General features: G+C 46.1%; 1 protein-coding gene across 1 annotated transcript; it reads right to left on the reverse strand.

Moving 5' to 3' along the window:
* Window positions 1-7,832: 7,832 nt before the first annotated feature.
* BMP10 (bone morphogenetic protein 10) lies at window positions 7,833-13,269 on the reverse strand. The gene is made up of 2 exons (XM_079988561.1): window positions 12,694-13,269; window positions 7,833-9,222 (listed from the first exon to the last, which is right to left on the reverse strand). The coding sequence occupies exons 1-2, from the start codon at window positions 13,001-13,003 to the stop codon at window positions 8,282-8,284; spliced, it is 1,251 nt and encodes a 416-aa protein (XP_079844687.1). The 5' UTR covers window positions 13,004-13,269; the 3' UTR covers window positions 7,833-8,281.
* Window positions 13,270-20,615: the final 7,346 nt, after the last annotated feature.

Raw genomic sequence — 20,615 nt, forward strand, 5'->3', positions numbered from 1 at the left:
TTCTAGGGAAAAGGGCATATTTTTATTTACAACAGTACATTTATGAACACACACACACACATATGACCTTATTTTTTTTTTAATACAGGAGACTGGAAAAAGAGACTGGCTCATATCCCCTTGCCTGAATGCTGTTTCCAAGGACAAATGAACACGTGAACTGGGACAATTTTTGCTTCTGTGACTGGAGTGATCAGAGCAGAATTATCCACCATATCTAATGAAGACATTTCCAGGTTCAAGGGCATCTGCAGGGAGCTGGGAGAGAACTCTGCTTGAAACCCTGCTGCCAGCCAGTTGTACACAATACTGAGCTAAGTGGACTCAAGGGTCTGACGCTGGATAGGGCAGGTTCCGATGTTCCTATGTCTCCTTGTTCTTCTAGTTCGATAATGAATTATAAGGCTAGTTAAGTCGCCTTTTAGGGTTTCCCTGAAGTTCCCTGTTTCCCTTCTCTTCAGATCTGCCCTCCTGTTGCTTCAGGTGACGGTCCCACCACATAGCACACACTAGAGCAGGGGTCAGCAAACTTTTTCAGCAGGGGGCCAGTCCACTGTCCCTCAGACCTTGTGGGGGGCCAGACTATATTTTGAAAAAAATAAATAAATGAACGAATTCCTATGCCCCACAAATAACCCAGAGATGCATTTTAAATAAATGGACACATTCTACTCATGTAAAAACACGTTGATTCCTGGACCGTCCATGGGCCGGATTCAGCCCCCGGGCGTTAGGTTGCCCTGGGTTAGAGTATTACAGGGTCTAAAGTTTAGGCTGCGATTCTGGCACTTTGGTCAGTGCAAACTTGCAGCCGTGCTCCTTTTGTCCCTTTTGACTCTGCCTGAGCTGTGGTGGTGGTGGTGACAGCTCAGGAAATGGATCCCACAATAAAATCTGTGCAAGTAGCGATTGAGAAGACTCTAATCTCTGCGGAGATAAGGAGTTGCTACAGCAAACGACAACATGAGCCCGAAAGTGATGGATGCTGGGAATGTTTGGTGACTGTTGTTCTTCAGCTCCTGGGCTTGTGGCTTTCAGAGGCCCTGCTCTGAAAGCTCCTCATTTAACTCAGCACGGAGCTTTTCAACACTATCTGAGGCTCATGCCTTGCTTAACCTCATCAGATTGAGGGCCAAGGGTGCCTGTGCTGGAAGCTGCAGAGAGCAAATATTGACAATATTGTTATTTGTAAAGGTATGGCTGTTTTGGGGTCAAGGTGCTCTCCAAGACATTTTGGTGCTTGAAGTGAATACATTTGAAATCACACAAATGCAGAGAGCATGTTTTCAACAACCTCTGCTTTAACCTTGCACTCTCCCCTCTCCCCTTGGTGTTGAAGGTGCTGTCACCTTGGTATCGGATAGCTTAAGTTTTCTCTGTATGGGGTTCACAAAGACACCTCCCCATGGTTTAAGGGTTAGCCTCATTTCAGGGTCTTGTTGTAAGAATTTTTAGGTCACACACACACACCATATTTTTTGCTCTATAAGACGCACCAGACCACAAGACGCACCTAGTTTTTGGAGGAGGAAAACATGGAAAAAAAATATTCTGAATCTTAGAAGCCAGAACAGCAAGAGGGATCGCTGCGCAGTGAAAGCAGCAATCCCTCTTGCTGTTCTGGCTTCTGGGATAGCTGTGCAGCCTGCATTCACTCCATAAGACGCACACACATTTCCCCTTACTTTTTAGGAGAGAAAAAGTGAGTCTTATAGAGCAAAAAATACGATATATATATATATATATATATATATATATATATACCAAGTAAACACATATATAAATATATAAACCACATGTCCAAAACCCACAGGAAAAGTCCTAAAGCCATTTTGACTCTTTCAGTCACCTCAAATATTTCTCTACAAGGTCAAAGGAAATGCAGAAACCTCCCCATTGTCTCTGTCCTCACAAATCCTGCCTTAAGGGCACATTTAAGGTGTGAATAGGGTGAGCCTGTAACCTGGCTCAGGAATTAAGTATTATCATTACAAAAGGATGACCAGGCTCCCCAGATAATCCAGTCAAGTGACCATTAACAGGTAACCTGGCAGACAGGGTAAAAACAACGCACTCAGATTTTTGTTGTAGACCGCCTTTTCTGTGATGTAGGTATGATGTATCTGGGGGGTGGTCTTGGGCTACACCCCATCTGTGATGTATGTATGATGTTTCTGGGGGTGGTCTTGGATTCCAGGGCGGGCAGTTTAAAATGTCTATATAAGGGTGGGCACACCTTTGTTCTGGGGTCCTCCTCCTTTCCTGCATGTGAGGGGAGCACCCTGTTGCTTCAGCTTTAATAAAGATCAGGCTTACTAACTGCTTTGCTTCTCAATATTCTCTGGTTGGTCTCTGTTATTCTCTCCTACTGACTGAGAACCTACAAAAGGACTCTATATGAGCTCTTGGGTACCCCATAAGGGGAAAGGAGCAGTTTTTTTTACTTATATCAGTCTGTTCCCCTGCAATGGGAGAGATCCCTGGAGATTCATCATGTCTTTGTAATCTGCACACTGAGTTTGTGAGAACAGTTGGCACCAGCCTGCTAAGCAGCATCACCTCCCCCCAGACAAACAATATTCTATGGAGACACCCTCCCCCCCCCAAGCATAAAAGGTAAAGGTAAAGGTACCCCTGCCCGTACGGGCCAGTCTTGACAGACTCTGGGGTTGTGCGCCCATCTCACTTAAGAGGCCAGGGGCCAGCGCTGTCCGGAGACACTTCCGGGTCACGTGGCCAGCGTGACATCGCTGCTCTGGCGAGCCAGAGCTGCACACGGAAACGCCGTTTACCTTCCCACCAGTAAGTGGTCCCTATTTATCTACTTGCACCCGGGGGTGCTTTCGAACTGCTAGGTTGGCAGGCGCTGGGACCGAGCAGTGGGAGCGCACCCCGCCGCAGGGATTCGAACCGCCGACCTTTCGATCGGCAAGTCCTAGGCACTGAGGCTTTAACCCACAGCGCCACCTGCGTCCCCAAGCATAACAAGCAGGAAAAATCCCAGTTTAAGGCCGGCTACAAAAATCAGTGTTCTCTCTCCAGTGAGCTTTCTTCGTTTTGCCACATAGCTATCTAGAGTGAGACCACTAGGCTCAGGAAGCTTCCAGATGGCCTTTGTAATGAACATTCACCCTGATTTGTTTGCATGGAGATTACATGACAGCTGCATACACTTCAACTGTCCCGAGTTAAGCAGGACATCCCGTTTTTGAGAGCCATGCTCTTGCACGAGTCACCTGACTCCCACAATAATGCAGCCCCGAAGGATGTGTGTTTGGGGAAAGGGGCATGCTCTCATGTGACTCGTGCAGGGGTGTGGCCCCCAAAGACACGTATCTGAGTTTTACTCTGGGACATGTTGGAGGGTGTGCAGTTGGTTATTTAATGACTCCGATTTGCAAGGAGGCTAGGCTATGTTGTAGGGACGCAGGTGGCACTGTGGGTTAAACCACAAAGCCTAGGACTTGCCGATCAGAAGGTCGGCGGTTTGAATCCCCGCAACAGGGTGAGCTCCCGTTGCTCTGTCCCAGCTCCTGCCAACCTAGCAGTTCGAAAGCACGTCAAGTGCAAGTAGATAAATAGGTACCACTCCGGCGGGAAGGTAAAAGCCGTTTCCGTGCGCTGCTCTGGTTCGCCAGAAGCGGCTTAGTCATGCTGGCCACATGACCCGGAAGCTGTCTGTGGACAAACGCCAGCTCCCTTGGCCAGTAAAGCGAGATGAGCGCTGCAGCCCTAGAGTCGGTCATGACTGGACCTAATGGTCAGGGATCCCTTTACCTTTGCCTTTAGGCTATGTTGTATCAAAGCAAGTGCCAACCCATCCTTTCCACTGGTCATAACAAGTCTAGTGTTTCTGGGAGGTGGGTTTTTTATGCAGGATTTCCAGATCAACTAGAATTGGAAACAAAGAATTGTAGAGTTGGAAGGTACCCAAAGAGACGTCTAGTAGTCCATCTAGCAGGAATCACAGCTAAATTGCACAACCTGAGTTTGCTGGTAGGCAACTGAATCTCATCTGAACGTAGGGACAGTGTCCTCAAACAGTACCTCCTAAAACTGCTCATTCAGATAGCATCTCATAACAATAAGTTCTCATCAGTAAATATCATCAGCCAATCTGCTGCTACCTTTGAGCTAGCAGCCAACTTAAAGACCACCCATTCTTCCTTGACACACTAGGGTAGCATTTCTGGTTTTTCACAACACCCCTATAAACTCACATTTAATGGCACGTGACATTTGAGGTGCCCAAATGAACGTTTAAATGAAATTATAGTTTTCCCTTCCCTCACCATACTTCACTGGAGTTTTCCCACCATTTTATTGTCACTCCTTTGTGTCCCTCCCAATGGTTGGGCAGGTGCCCCTTAGTTTTGCCCCAGTCTCAGGTGCTTAACAGCTTATCTAGAGACATTTTCAGTAGCCAGCCCTGCTGTGCTGGTCATAAAGGACAAAACTGGCTGAAGAATAACCCAACGCAGTAACTTAGGGCATAGACTCTATCCTATCAAAAGAGAGTTTCAGCTTCCAATTGGCATCAAAAGGCAATAAGAACTGCAAGGCTATGTTGTAGGAGACAGAGTTGCTTGGGGAAGTTGGACCAACTCCATTGCAAAGACTGAAGAGTTAGCCATAGCCTAGTGGGTAAGAGAATGAGCTTTTTAAAGAGGATGTATACATTTAATTATCTCCTATAAGCAGGGATGGGTCACCTATGGCCCTCCAGATGTTTGCTGAACTACAGTTCCCATCATCCCCATACCATTTGCCATCCTGGCTGGGGCTGATAGCAACTGTAGTTCAAAATACCTGGAGAGCCCAAAGTTCCATAAGATTGCTCTATGCAGCAATACCTGGCTTCTCTTTTAATATTTTTCAGAACTCTGGGCAACTGTAAGCAAATGTTGGTGATCTACCTGAAGGCAGTCTGGGGAGGGGGCAGGTGTCAAACTATTGCCATATTCAACTAAAGAAGTAGTAGTCGAGTTTCTAGCTTTCTCCAGTCATTGGCTAAGATGGTTGGTTGATGTAAAAGACACCATAGAAGCTGTTCAGCCAGCGGTTTTGAAGCTAAGTTTGTAAGGCCTGGTCATCAAGGACTGTATGGAGGAAAAGGCTTGTTGTGGCCAATGGATGAACACGAGAACGCAAGAACATAAGACGCACCTGCTGGATCAGACCAATGACCACATCTAGTCCAGCACTCTGTTTTTATGATGGCCAACCAGTTGCCCCAATGGAAGCCAGTAAGCAGTATCTGAGCACAAGAGCACTCTTAGTTTTCGCCATTGGATACAATGCACCCTTTATTAGCAAATTAAGACATGGCACCCCAAAGCTTGCCATGTTACACTTCTCTTTCGATATATAGGTCTGCTGAGGCTGCTTATGGCTACCTTGTTTCCTTGCCTGCTACAACTTGGGCTGCTGCCATCAGTTCTTTCCTGGCCAGCTATTTTTACCAGGAAAAGGGAAGAGGCATTGCAGATACACCCAACTCAGCATAGCCTGGGGGAATTTGTGGAGTAAACATTATGATTTGTAGACTGATAGGCAGGTCTTCCAGGCAGGGCCGGAGTACGATGGTGGCGGTGTTATGAGAGAGAAAAACTGCTTCTTTTCCCTTATGGGGTACCCAAGAGCCCTTTTGTAGGTTCTCTATCGGTAGGAGAAAATAACAGAGACCAACCAGAGAATATTGAAAAGCAAAGCAGCTAGTAAGCCTGATCTTTATTAAAGCTGTTGCAACAGGGTGCCCTCCCACACACAAGGGGTGGGACGGGACCCAGAACAAAGGTGTGCCCACCCTTATATAGACTTTTTAAATTGCCCACCCTCAAACTCCAGACCTCCCCCAGAAACATCATACATACATCACAGGGGGCGGTCTAAAACAGAATCCTGAGTGTGTTGCTTATCTCCTGTCTGGCAGGTTACCTGATTGCATTACCTGAGTTTTGGCCTCTCTTTTGTTATGATAACTACTCAATTCCTGAATCCAGATCACAGGTCACAGGCTCACCCTATTCACATCTCAAATGTGCCCTTAATGCAGGATTTGTGAGCACAGAGACAATGGAGAGATTTCCCCTTTCCTTCGATCTTCCAGAGAAATATTTGAGGTCATTTGGGGAGAGAGAAAATGGTTCCAGGGTTTTTCTGTGGGTTTCAGACATGTGGTTCATATATTCATGTATGCATTTGCTTGGTACATTATGAACATCTATTTTATATATATAAGACCTTAAAATTCTTATAACAGTGGGTTCTCAGAGTTCGTAAAATGTAGGGAAATCTCCACGGATCTCATATCTGTCCCTTGTGTTCAAGGACTTTGGGCTAGCAAAAAAGAAAGGAAAAAGGGGAAAAAAGCGACTGCATACTACATGCCACTATATTTTGTATTACACCGAGAAATTAAAAAAAGAGACAAATTATATATTTACAAAAGAAAACAATCGAGAAAACCCATAACACTTTTTTTTGCCGTTATTAGCGTCAAAATCCATGTATGATTCAATGCACAGGATTGTCCAAGTGTGTTTTACATACAGCACAAAAATAGAAGATTTTGTATTCTACATTATATTACAACAGTCAATAAATATATCAATAAATAACGGCTGCATGGATGTAGGTTAAGCTGGTTTGAGTTAGTCCTTGACGTTGTCTTTGGTGTTGATTCCCGTGAAGAGTCAAGAGTCCATTCTCTCAAAGGCAAGGCCTGTTATCTCATCCAGGGAATACAGCCTTGCCTTAAAAGTGTAAAACAAAGGCTGGAGACAGTACAGTAGGTTGCAGCCGAGGGCAGCACACTCAGCGTCAATTACACTTTCCAAAGAATCTGACAAATTCCCAGCTTAGTATAAATAAAGCACCAGGCCTATTGTTTCTCAGCTCCAACACCTTCTTATCGCAATGATTTGTTGGAGGGCGAGTGGCGGAAACATGACATGTGACTCCAGAGAGCACCGTCTTGTGAATTGACAGCTTCATAAAGGCAAAGACCCTCTCTTTGTCCGCAGAGATATTCCATTCTGACACGAAGCACAGTATAATTTCCCCTCTCCGTAGAATCTCAACAAGCATGCAAAGAGCATTGAGTCTTGCGGGGGGTGGGGGTGGGGGTACAAATTCCAAGTCACCAGTATTTTCTTGGTCTATTTCTGTTGACAGTCATGGAGCAGATCATTAATGCAAGAGGAGAATATAGTTCTTGGCAGGTGCAACAAGGAAATTTTGAATTGCCAGCATTTATGCAATTGGAATCAGGTGTGTCTGTCTTAGGATAAGCCCCCACCAAACTGGTTACGCACAATGATCTTTCAAAGGAAAGTGTAGTGAAGTATTGCACCTTTCAAAAGTTGTGTAGGGTTGTACCAGGTGTTCTATAATCTGAGTCTGTAACTGGACTCTCTTATGTGTGCTTACCTGAAGTTCTGTTCTGCTCCTAAATGATTAAAAACTAGGTCAAACAAAGTTGTGCAGAAAAGGGGACTTTGGTCAGTGCATCATCTCTACATGTCATTCATATCAGAATTACCTCATTGTCTGTAACTACTGGAGATGCACAAACCCCCAGCCCTCCTTACCACCCAAGAGTCATGGCTCCGGAACAACCTTCCCTCTGGTGGAGTAGGCCCAAAGCCTTAGTAGTGTTGCACAATTTGTATCTGAGGCAATTTCTGGTGACCTGGGGGTGGGGGCTAGATCTGTGCACATCAACATTACCGATACTGTGTCCAGCAATTTTAATTTCTTCTGAATGCGTCATATAACCATCCAATTTAGTTCGTTCTCAGAAATATATTTTAAAATAACATCCTTCATGAGTACAGTATATTGCAAATCCTGATTTGGACACAAAAAGGGGGAATTGAAATGGTTCTCAGTGGCCAGATTTGGGGGGGTTAGTTCACACAGTCAGCAGAAACGACTGCGAGGCATTTTATTTTGTGGGGGAGAATTGAACCATGGGCAGTTTGAAGTGGTATAATCTGGCATAAGGGGAGAGAATTAACACTGGATTCTGCTGATTGTGTAAACTGACTCTTGAGTAAAGCGAAGAGGCACAATCCTGCTTTCTCCAAGCCAACCGTGAAAACGAAAAATACACCCCCTCTAATCCGTTGCCCATTTCCTTTGTCTCTAATTATCTGTACATGCCTCATTAAATAAGCTTATTAAGTCTGTACAAATCAAAACTGTACAAATATACAGATGAAACAATTAAATAATCTGAGGAGGACCCAAAGCCCTGTGGGTGGGGAGCATCCTTCTACTATCTGCACCCGCACTCTGAGACAGCCATGCCTTCGTAGTTGAGCTTGTAGGTGACGACCCCGTTATCTAAGAAGAGTAAGGAGATGGGATTCAGCTTGGTCGGTACACAACAAGCTGGAGAAGCTTTCTGGGGATCATTCAAGTGAATCAAAGTCCGGGCCTTGGCATGAGTGGTCGTGAGGTGATCGTCCAAAGGGAAAGAACAGGCTCCCCTGCACTGTGAGGCGTCATAGCCTGGAGGTGCAATGATCCAGGAATCCCAGCCAATCTCCTTGAAATCCACATAGAGCGAAGTCTTTTTGCAGCTGCTCCCCTTGGCGTTCCTCCTTATCCGGGATGTGGAGTCGTAGATTATGTTGGATCTGATCTGCAGAAGTTTCTCCTTTCTGGGGCTGGTATGGAAATCATTCATGTCCAGGTCCTGCAAATCTTGCTCGTGCTCTATTATCTCATTCAGTTCGTGCTTCTCCTCTTTCTTGGCATGGCTTCGGTCGTCGGAAAACACAATGAGTAAAGGCTCATGTTTGGTCTCCGAATCGATGTCGATATCTGCTTTCCCTCCTCCGACGGCCTCCTCTCCCCCTCGGCTCTCAATCTGCACCTCCAGCTGATGAGTGGTGGAGTCTGAGTGATGCCACCTCCTGATGGCCTCCGTGACCTCAAACGTTTTCCATTCATTGTCGGTGCTGTAAATGTGCCGGGATGCCAGAACTTTCATTCTTCTCTCCTCTTCCTCCTTCCCTCTTCCACGGTCATTCTCAAGCACTTCCAGGATGGTGACTTTCCTGCTGAGACCATTGTAGAACATCCTGTCCTCCTGCACCAGAGTGTAGAGCCTCAATTCTGCCATTGTTATTTTCTCATGGTGTGGAATGGAGACGTTGAAGAGAAGAGGGTACCTCCGTATTCCATTGAAGTGGATGGGCTGCGGAATCTGCTCTGAAAATTAAAAGCAATCAAATGTTACCCTTCTTCCCTATATGGCCATGCTCACCAACGAAAGGGCGTCTATGCCTAGCAATGGGTCCCAAACCTTTTCAGGGCCTTGTCCCCTTGGTTCCATAAACTCCTCCCCAGTGACCCCTGCCTCACCCTATAAAAAGCATGATTCAGAATAGCAGTGTGCATGGCCTACTGAAGATAACAATAGAATAAAATTCAAAACAACAACAGTTAATTGCACATTTATTCAAAATCCAATTAAAATGATTTAGTTCAACTTGATCCGGTGATTCTAGCTTTTCAAAGTCTGATCGTCTGCCTGTTAGTACCCCTCCCACCGCCTGCCCCACCCCCAGGAGGTGGAAACCACCCATTTTGGGAACCACAGGGCTAGATGAGACTTCTACACAACCAGATTGACTCCAGATTGACTATGACCCAAGAATCCTGAATATTGTAGTTTTGGGAGAGTTCAGGGGATCTTTTCTAAAAGACCCCCATGAGAATTTAATGCTGAGCTTAATCTGATTAACTGTGGCAGCCAGAGAGTGGGCCATTTCTTGTGCTTTTCTTGGTGGTCAAAGGAGAAGTGAGTAAGGCAAACGCAAAATTAGAGGAAGGGGAAATCTTTATACATTTCTGTCTCACATATTGTCAAATGTAGCCAGAATTGTTTGGAGAGCTTCTACAGGAGGCTCTTACAAGAAAGAGGTAGGAAATACGCACTTGGTGAAATTTTGAAATTCAGGAAAGCAAGATAAATGTGGCAGGCCTGATGAGGCCCACAGGACAGAGCATTCCTTGACATTTGCTATAGGCGCCGCAAGGGGTTGCTTGCTGGTGAAAGTCATCTTGACAGCTCTAAAGTTGAGAAATGTGTGTTTAAAATCTACCGGAGTTTACTTGAAGACGGTCTGGGCTTTCACATGTGCATGAGCGCATTAGTAATCTCTTTTAATCGATGTCTGGAGAGGGTGGTGGTGTTAGTCTATTGCAGTGAAAATGAGAAAGAGTCCTGTAGCTTTTCAAGGTCCGTATAGTAAAAGCTATGGTTTTCCCAGTAGTGATGTATGGAAGCGAGAGCTGGACCATAAAGAAGGCTGATCGCCGAAGAATTGATGCTTTTGAATTCTGGTGCTGGAGGAGACTCTTGAGAGTCCCATGGACTGCAAGAAGATCAAACCTATCCATTCTGAAGGAAATCAGCCCCGAGTGCTCACTGGAAGGACAGATTGTGAAGCTGAGGCTCCAATACTTTGGCCACCTCATGAGAAGAGAAGACTCCCTGGAAAAGACTCTGATGCTGGGAAAGATGGAGGGCACAAGGAGAAGGGGACGGCAGAGGACGAGATGGTTGGACAGTGTTCTTGAAGCTACCAGCATGAGTTTGACCAAACTGCGGGAGGCAGTGGAAGACAGGAGTGCCTGGCGTGCTCTGGTCCATGGGGTCCCGAAGAGTCGGACACGACTAAACGACTAAACAACAACAACAACAAAGCTTTTCAAGACACACAGATTCATGATGGCCTCATTAGACACAGCTGCTGAAGTGGACTCTTCTCTATGAAAGCTGGTGCAGACTTTTAAAGTTCTGCTTGACTCCTGCCTCTGAACAGTTAGCGGTGCCATAATTTGCAAGTTAGTTAAGATGGAGCGTGAGAGCGTAAAGCAAGTCAACTGTGATCCGTGACTAAGTTAGCCCTTTGGCTTAAGTGACTTTCGAATTGGAATGTTAAAATGATCTTAGTAAGTGTTATTGACAAAAATGCTGCTTCTCCAAATCAGAAGCACATCATGAAAGTGGGATACACCCATCTCGTTTTAAGAATGCATTTCTTGGTATGGCTTTTGTGATCAGGTCCACCACGCTGATTCATTCAGTCTTAGAAATTTGTATAGGAAAAGGTTGCACTTTGCAGGCAGGCTAGGAGACCGATTTATATAGGGAATGATTCACACCAAGCTGTTTTAAAAGGAAATAATGTCCCTATCTGCATTCACCCTTCCCGACATATCAATTAATGCAGACTGCTGGGTTTGGGTTCCATTGACTTCAGAATTTCTAAATGGAGAATTTCGGTTCATCCTGAGTCCTTCCCCATAGCTGACAACAGGACTGCCAGTGTCTAAGCTGGATTCATGGAAACAATATTCCAGAACACGATTCAAAGGAAACTGAAGGATCTCAGTAAGTGCCATTGTGTCTACATTTCCTGAATCTCAGTTTATAAGATGCTGATTATGAAAACAGAAAGGAAAAGCATGCCACTCTCAAAAACGTATGATTGTTATTGAGAAGCACTAAGAGCTATGTGGACATTGAACATCTTTTGCTTTCATACAAAATCTGAAAACTTGCAAAAGCCCCAAATATTTTTGTTGGTTGAAGGCTGCAACCCTGCCTATTTATTTGGGAGTAAGCTCTATCAAATCCAGTAGGATTTGCTTCTGATCTCACTGATTCTTTAGAGTTTTGGAAAAAACCTTCTAGGTAGAAGGAAATATTTTTATTGCATCGATTTTTGGGGTGGGAAGCTGAGTATCTAGGAGGAAGCAGAGTATCCCTTTGAATGGATAGTCCTATTCATCCAGCCCTCCAGATGTTGTGGCTGCCACTTCCATAAGCTTCAATCAGCACAGTCAATGTTCAGGGATCCAGTTCTCCAACAACATCTGGAGTGCACTATGTGGCACATCTGATGACCAAGTTACCCATGTAAATACCAATGGCATGTAGTTCATGTGCCACTAATACATTCTATATATTTATATAGAAAATGAGCATAATAATTGATGAAAGATTTTGCTATCAAAAGCAATATACAAACAACATATACAATCCCCCTGAAAGTTCTCTGACACAATATCCATTGAAATCAGTGGGAGCTGAGTGGGATCGCAGTAGTGTGTTTGCGCAACAGCTCATGCAGAGGAAATGCTAAGCAGATTACTTCTGTTCTGCTTACTTCTAGGAACTTAGGAATCTGTTGGTCCATCTTGCTTGATATTGTCAACAGTCCAAAGTTTCATGCAGCCCTACCCAAGAGGTCCCAGGGATTAAACCTAGGTCCTTCTGCATGTGAAAAAGATGACCCGACACTGAAAAACCACTGAGCTACCAAAGAAGGCAACCATGACTATCTTCAAAGGAGCATTTTAAGTAAGACTTGGGCAGGGGGAGGAGATTCTCCATTTAGATCTCAAAATTAGTAGTCACCTTTTCAAAAAGCATCCCTGATAGATATTTAAAAACCAAGTGTGCCATGCACTTGAAAATCCAGCAGATGGTTCAAATGACTTGCAGTCATTTGTCAAACAGCTGGGCAGATAAGGTGTGGGGTCCACCAAGCAGCAGGTCAACCACCTTGACCCCTGCTTAGCTGGATCACTTTGCTAATAAATCATCCATCAAACTTCCCCTCTGCATCCTAACTGCAACACCTAACAGGCTTGGTTAAGAGACCTTACCTTCATTTTTGAAGCTTCTGATGATGTTGGCTGATGGCATGGAGGTCTTATCAGTGGCAAACCTGTTAAAGAGCTCTAGCATGTATTCCGGAGGGTCCACCTTGGCTGCCGTCTCTTGCAGGGGGATGTCGGAGATGTTGAGCGCCTTCAGCAACTCGTTCTGCAAAGTCTGAAGCAAGGCATCCTGTTCGTCAAAGAACGGCCTGTCTTCCTCCAGGAGAGGCATGTCTAGGCTCATGATGGGACTACCGTTTGCAAGGTGCACCAGAATGGAGACGGCTGCCCACAGCTGAAAGCCTGCTGGTTCCATGGCCTCGTTCTAGCTGGCCACAGGACTCGACAAAAGCGTTGCTCTGGTGCCGCCTATTTTATCCCCCCGCAAATGGGTATCAGCGTCTTGTGTCACTGACGGTTGACAAGTTTGGAAGTTGGAGCTTGTGATCCAACTCTCTTTCTCTCGCTCTTGTTTCCACACCCCCATCCAGGTCCCAGTAATTGGATAGAGCTGGCGGTGCCTCCTATACAAGCCCTTCACGCCCTTATCTCCTCCACTGTAAGCTTGTTCACCAGATTTCGGTTGCTATCTCACAATCCTCCTTCTTCTTAATGAGCATTTTGTAAACATTCCACATTGGGATGCTATGAACTAGTGCAATTCCCCCTTGCTTTTTTTTCTGCATGGGACCTCACTCCCCCCTCCGCCCCTTGCCACTGCTAACGTCTTAGGACCCAGCTGACCATTTTGAAACCAAGTCTCTTTGCTTTGTTGCGATTTCAGCTAAACATGCGCATGGCATAGGAGTATCCATGGTCCATGCTATAACCAAGTTTCTGCCAATCCAGAGTAGACCTCTGAAAAGCGGCAAGTAAACATTTGCTCCAAGGGGAGACTGAAAAACGCTCAGGAGTTGGAAGTAAAAGCTTAGGGCAAATGATGGTTTGGAAGACTGTTTCAATGTACAAGAAGCATATGGACATGAGAAGAGCCTGTTGGAAGATGGCTATCATGTCTCTTCTTAGTCTCCTCCAAGCTACACATCCCCAGATCCATCAACCATTCTTCATATGGCTTGGTTTCCAGACCCTTGATCATCTTGGCCACCCTCCTATGTACACCTTCCAGCTTGTCAATGTCCTTCTTAAACCAGAGTGCCAAACGTAATGGTAACATCATATTGATTGTCTAACAATTCTGCACCAACTCTATATTGCATGTGATTGGAGAATTCAATTACTGTTGGTGAAAAGATGAAACTATTCCTCCCTTGGAGGAAGCCTGTTGTGTCACTGCATGAGTCCCTTCACTGAGCTCACCTTCCAGTCAGGAGGCACACACAGCAAAGTAACCCTCAAAGCTCTTGAGATGGCTAGAAATAATAAACATTTTGGGGAAGTGAGGAGGAGTAAGTACATTGTATTAATTTACAAAGCTCTGAACAACTGAGGTCCAAGCTATCTCAGGGATCACCTGAACCCTTCTATCTCAGCTCAGTTACTGAGATCATTTGCAGGAATGTCGCTGATCATCTCCCAGGTTGGCAAGGCTCATTTGACAACAACAAGAAACCGAGCCTTCAATCACATCGGCCTGGTCCTATGGAATGCTCTGCCACTAGAGATTCAGCAGGCGCCTTCTGTTTTAACTTTTAAATGCCTGCTGATTTTTTATTTATTATTTTTTTGTATCCCACCAGGCCCATGCAGGCGATTAAGAAGATATCTTTCTACAATGGTTAGCTGATGTTTGATTGTAATCATTAAAAATGGTTTTATGTATTTTTGTTGTAAGCCACCTTGATAAATAAGTAAATCTCATGCCTTTAATTTGAAAAACAAATTGTGTTTCTTCTTCCAAAATGTGGAAAATTCTGACCTTTCTGCATCTACTGGCAGGAAACAAGAGTCCATATTCATGCATTTCTCTGGAGGACATGATAACTCCCTTACATGGGCTGTGTCAGATGCTGGAAGATGACCCATCATTGCTTAGCTCCTTGAACTAGAAATGGCATGGAGCTTCCCAAAATACATACATGAGATGCAGGAAGTTCTCCCCATTCTTCTTCCACAGGAGCTGGCTAATGGGTGAGGTAACTGTTGGGCATGAGAGGGGAGATAAAGAAGTGTGATCTCAAAAGTGTGATGAGCAAGTGTTGGAATAATTACATTTCCCTTTCTGTGTTTCTCAAGAGCGGCTTTCTCTCCATTGCACCTCAGGGCTGCTCTCTCATCTCCTTTCCACAAACAGGCCATTCCCAAATTCTTAATCTTCTTTGGGGTGGGGATGTAGTTGTCACTGTGGACGACAGGCTCCCTCACAGGTGTGATGGCCTGCGACAGGCTCGGACTCAGAACCAGAGGAGTCTCATTCCGCACCGGATCCTTTGCCTCAGGCGGCATCGGAACCAAGTCTGGGGCCTGATTCTGAGGAGCCCCAGTCTGCACAGGTTCCCCTGCAACAAGCACCAGCTGGGCCAAGTCTGGGGCCTGAGCCTGCCCTGGCTCCAGATGCGGGGATTACCACGTTGCCTTCAGCTGGGCCATCACTTACAGCTGCTCCACTACTGGTTGGGTCAGGGGAGGCTGAGGCAGCCCCTGGGTCTAGTAACCCACTGACATCTCCCGAGCTGCAGAGACTCAGGTCTGAGAGAAGGAGAGACCTGAGTACTCGCAGGAGGAGTGCTTGCCTTCGGGCGACACAGGGAGGTGAGTCACTGGGGGTCAGGACCGGCCGTTACCCCGACAAAGATAAAAGGCTGTCGGACCCCGCCCCAGGTTGCGGGAGCAACATTGCTGTTTGCTAGAACCTGCCTGAGACTCTGTGCCTGACCTTGCCTGGTTTCCTGCCTTGTGTCCTGCCTTGGCCCTATTGGACTGACTCCTCACAGAACTCTTGGATTCGGGACCGGACCTGGACCGCATTGCTCGGGTTACCCCCGGGCCCAGCACAACAGGAAAGTATGCTAAAGAGATGGAGTTCCGTGTGGTGTAGTGGTTCTGGTACTGGCCACTGACCTATGAGACCACAGTTTGAGTCCACAAGTGCCCATGAAGCTCATGGGGTGACCTAGGGCCAGTCACTGCCTCTTGGCCTAAACTACCTTACTGTTTACACACGGAGCGCGTGAGAGAACTAGGTAGAGACAATGATAGCAGTGGAGGAGAATTTGCAAAAAACGAATCCGTATCTTTATCCTACCATAAGAAGGGCCTGCTGGATCAGGCCAACGGCCCATCTAGTCCACCATCCTCTTCTCACAGTGGCCAACCAGATGTCCCAGTAGGAAGCCTGCAAGTATTTCCAACTCCCGTGATCTCCAGGAAGTGGTATTCAAAAACATTGCCACCTCCAGCTGTGGAGGCAGAACATGGCCATCATGGCTAAAGGTAAATGTAAAGGGACCCCTGACCATTAGGTCCAGTCGTGGCCGACTCTGGAGTTGCGGCGCTCATCTCGCTTTACTGGCTGAGGGAGCTGAAGTACAGCTTCTGGGTCATGCGGCCAGCATGACTAAGCCGCTTCTGGCGAACCAGAGCAGCGCATGGAAATGCCATTTACCTTCTTGCCGGAGCGGTACCTATTTATCTACTTGCACTTTGACATGCTTTTGAACTGCTAGGTTGGCAGGAGCTGGGACCGAGCAACTGGAGCTCACCCTGTCGTGGGGATTCAAACCGCCGACCTTCTGATCGGCAAGTCCTAGGCTCTGTGGTTTAACCCACAGCGCCACCCGCGTCCCCTTAGCCATCATGGCTAGTAGCCATCAGTAGCTTTATCCTCCATGAATGCATCAAATCCTCTGATTTCACTATGGGTGTAACTCTGTGCTGCAAGCCCTATGGAATGAACTGCTTAATCGCCCACCACTGAACTCATGTAAGGCTCCAGCAGAACTTCATTTCCCTTTGAGATTATTGCAAGATCCTCAAGTCAACGGAAGGCTCTTTAACAAAGAGGCTCTTGCCTCCAGAAGGGGGAAAGTTCTCGCTGGACATTTTTTGAATTCTCTCCCTTGTCAACCCCTTATTTCGTTGCAAGTTTGGTATTCGTTTGGGTGTCAGATAAGCTGAAAAGAGTGTCTTCCATGACATTGACAAAAGCAAGACGACTGCCCAAAATCTTTCCGCAAATTTCCAATGTTGCCTGCCTCGCTCTGCTTTGGTGCTATTTCGAGACCTGCATTCTTATCCTTAATGAGAATTCCACTGGGAAACTCTGAACCCTCGAGAGTCAAAATTCCCAGGAGCAATTTCTGAATGTGTTTGTAGAAAAGCATGTGGGGGTTTTTTCCCCCTCTGCTCAGCGGGGCTGGAGGCTCTGCTCCATGGAGTTTGCTTTTCTCTCGCTAGATGCTCACAGCTCAAAAAGGGCAGGTTTCTTTCCAGCTTTGAAATGAACTCCCTCCAGTTATTAGTGCCAACAACATTTAAGGAGCAGAGGGCTGTCTGCTAGAAAAATGGAATCTTTGCTTTAAGTTAAATCAGTGGTTCCCAAAGCACCCCCTGGGAGATGGTGGGGCATGGAGGATTTAAAGTGGACCCTTCCAACTTATTTTCAATAGACCAGGCTACAGCCTGGAGCGAAACATCTTCCTTGCTTCATATGCTCCCTTGTGCCCTTGGCAAGGAGCTATATTGCCATCCACCACCCCATCCCCCGTCCTTTCAGCTTTGGCCCAGGGAGCATGTGGATACCCTGCTGGTATTTAAAGTTTTGTAAACTTTAACAGCGTCTCCACCCCTATTGTTCAGCCCAGACACTGAGGTCCAGCGCCGAGCCCCTTCTGGCGGTTCCCTCGCTGCGAGAAGTGAGGTTACAGGAAGCCAGACAGAGGGCCTTCTTGGTAGTGGCGCCCACCCTGTGGAACGCCCTCCCATCAGATGTCAAGGAAATAAACAACTATCCTATTTTTAAAAGACATCTGAAGGCAGCCCTGTTTAGGGAATTTTTTAAAAATTTAATGCTGTATTGTTTTTAACACTCGATTAGGAGGCGCCCAGAGTGGCTGGGGAAACTCAGCCAGAAGGGCGGGGTATAAATAATAAATTGTTGTTGTTGTTATTTTGTTTGTAAATACAGTGCTGAGTTGTCACAAGACATAAGATAGTAAATTATTGGCAATAGCTATTGAATTTCTTATATGAATGCGTTATTGTACATCTGTGATAGGTGAAGGTTTTTGTGCATGTGGTATATAAATATTCTAAGCATAAATTTATTTCACCCTTTCATTCGTAAGACTGCACAAAAATATTTTTAATGCAATATCCTTTGCTGAATTTTATTGTGTTATTTTCTTAGTGGGCTATGGAAATTACGATTCTAAATAATGTGTTTTATAGGGTAGGAGACACTGGGGATGAGTTTATGCAACCAAGGGGGGAGTGACCCCCCAGAAGTTTGGGAGCTACTGGGTTAAATATTGTTACAAGCAAAGGTGGAATCAGACTATATTAATTTCACAAAGCATGGAGATTATTTTTATTTGTTTATAAGTGAGCAGCCACAGCACAGTTTTCACATGGTGCATCCCTGGGACTCACCTGTTTGCACCAAATCCTAAGGAGGCTCACAGAGTTGTTAATTGAATTTTTATCCCACCTTTCCTCCAAGGAGCTTCAGGTGGCCTACTCCCTGTTAGAATTCCTGCTCCATGATTGCAGTCATGGGATTTTTGTCTATCACATGACGGTGTATGCTTTGACTCCACAGAGTGGGAAGTGACGGAGACAGGATGTTTGTGTTACTGTGTTCCGTGAAGTGGGACTATTGTCCTTTGTTCTTTTTCTCTTTGCTGTCTGATGCTAGAGAGAGAGGGAGCCATGTTGCAGTGCTCCGTGTGTAAATAAAGTAGATTAGCGAAAATGCTGAGTTGCTGAGGTCTGTTACGCAAACTGCGAAGACTCTGCGGATCCCTAAGTGTGCTGGTGTCAGTTGGCATCGGTCGCTGTGATGTTCAGGCTGAAGAAAGCTTTTGAAGCTCCCGAACGAACGACCAGGAGGCAGAGAACATGCCAGTCGGGCATGTGTCTCTACCAGCGTCCTACTCAAGTGTAGGACGAGCTCCTGACCCTCCCTCCCTCGTCCATGTTTTATCCTCACAACAGCCCTGTGAGGTAGGCTAAGCTGTGAGATGGTCACCCAGTGGACCCCCAGTCTCTGAGCAACGGGAGGTTTCAGGGCTCTCAGAACATACTGTGATTTTCAGCCAAAGGAGGTTTCTATGGCACCACTTTGTGTCGGAGATTTGCTCCCTGTGTCTGCAGTCATGGGATTGTTGTCCATCACATGACGGTGTATGTTTTCATTCCACAGTGTGGGAGGTAAGAGAGACAGGATGTTTTGGTACTACTGTGTTCCTTGAAGTGGGACTATTGTCTTTTGTTCTTTCTCTCTGCTGTCTGATGAGAAAGAGGCAGGAGCTAAGTCAGAGTTCTCCGAGTGTATTATATGTAAATAAAGTAGATTAGCCAAAATGCTGTGCTGTTGGTTCTGTTACGCAAAGTGTGAATACTCTGCGGATCCCTAAGAGTTCTGATGTCTCCAAGTCATCAGTTGCTGTGATGTTCAGGTTGGAGAAAGCTTTTGAAGCTCCCGAATGATTGACCAGGAGAAAACATGCCAGTGTCTCTGCCAGAGTCCTACACGAGAGTAGGATGCTCCTAACACTTTGGCCCAAGTTTACACAACAAAGCAGATAGTTAGCAGGCCTAACTGATTTACTTAACAAAGCAACTGGCCTGGCTGTTTATTTAGCAATGCTCCTCTCCTACAGAGTCTGATCTTATGGCTATAATATCATCAAAGGGCTGGAAGGGATGCAAGAAAACATGCAGTTCAACCATAATATGTTCCTTTCTAAAGGTATAGAGCAGGGCAACCAGAGTGACTGGGGGCTGGAGCAACTCCCCTACAAGGAAAGGTCACGGCATCTGGAGCTATTTTGTCCAAGGGAGAAAGGGAAGGAGAAGAATGGAAGTGTATACAGTGGACGCTCGGGTTGCAAACGTGATCCGTGCAGGAGGCACGTTCGCAACCCGCAGCGTCCGCAGCCTGCAGCGCCACGTCTGCGCACGCGCGGGTTGCGATTTGGCGCTTCTGTGCATGCACAAAGTGTGACTTAGTAGTTCTGCGCATGCGCGAGCGCCGAAACCCAGAAGTAACCCATTCCGGTACTTCTGGGTTTCAGCGTGTCCGTAACCGGAAACACACAACCTGAAGCGCCTGTAACCCAAGGTATGACTGTACAAGCATTTCTCTCTCTCCAGACCCTCCTAGTGTCCCTGTTTTCCAGGGATGTCCCTGATTTAGCGAAGCCATCCCAGTTTCTGATTTGACCCTGGAATGTCCCGCTTTTCCTTAGGATTCACCTATTTTCATTGGAGAAATGTTGGAGGGCATGGAGTTATCCAACCCCCAAGCCGTCTGAAGGCAATCCTATTCTTTAAATGTTGAACGATTTATTATGTTTTTGTATATGTTTGTATTATGTTTTTATTATGTTTTTGTAACCCCCTTCATGGATCACTGCCTTGCCGTGGCGAAGGGGCTTGAAGAACTCAGAGAAGCTATGAACTATGCCAAGCAGGGCACCCAAGATGAACAGGTCATAGTGGAGAGTTTTGACCAAACGTGATCCACCTGGAGGAGGAACCGGCAAGCCACTCCAGTATCCCTGCCAAGAAAACTCCATGGACAAAGACAACAGGCATATAAAAGTTATGACGCTGGAAGATGAGCCCCTCAGGTCGGAAGGCGTCCAACATGCTACTGGGGAAGAGCGGAGGGCAAGTACAAGTAGATCCAGAGCTGATGAAGCGGCTGGGCCAAAGCCGAAAGGACACTCAGTTGTGGATATGCCTGGAAGCGAAAGGAAAGTCCAATGCTGTAAAGAAAAATATTGCATAGGAACCTGGAATGT

The sequence above is a fragment of the Podarcis cretensis genome (genome assembly GCF_951804945.1).
Source record: "Podarcis cretensis genome assembly, chromosome: 8".
Classification (NCBI taxonomy): domain Eukaryota; kingdom Metazoa; phylum Chordata; class Lepidosauria; order Squamata; family Lacertidae; genus Podarcis; species Podarcis cretensis.

Bases quoted from the DNA above. Each gene is read 5' to 3' on its own strand.
- BMP10 (XM_079988561.1), bottom strand. From the start codon at position 13,003: ATGGAACCAGCAGGCTTTCAGCTGTGGGCAGCCGTCTCCATTCTGGTG. The intron at 9,223-12,693 runs GTAAGGTCTCTT...TTTAATTTTCAG, and splicing joins CAGAAGCTTCAAAAATGAAG to AGCAGATTCCGCAGCCCATC.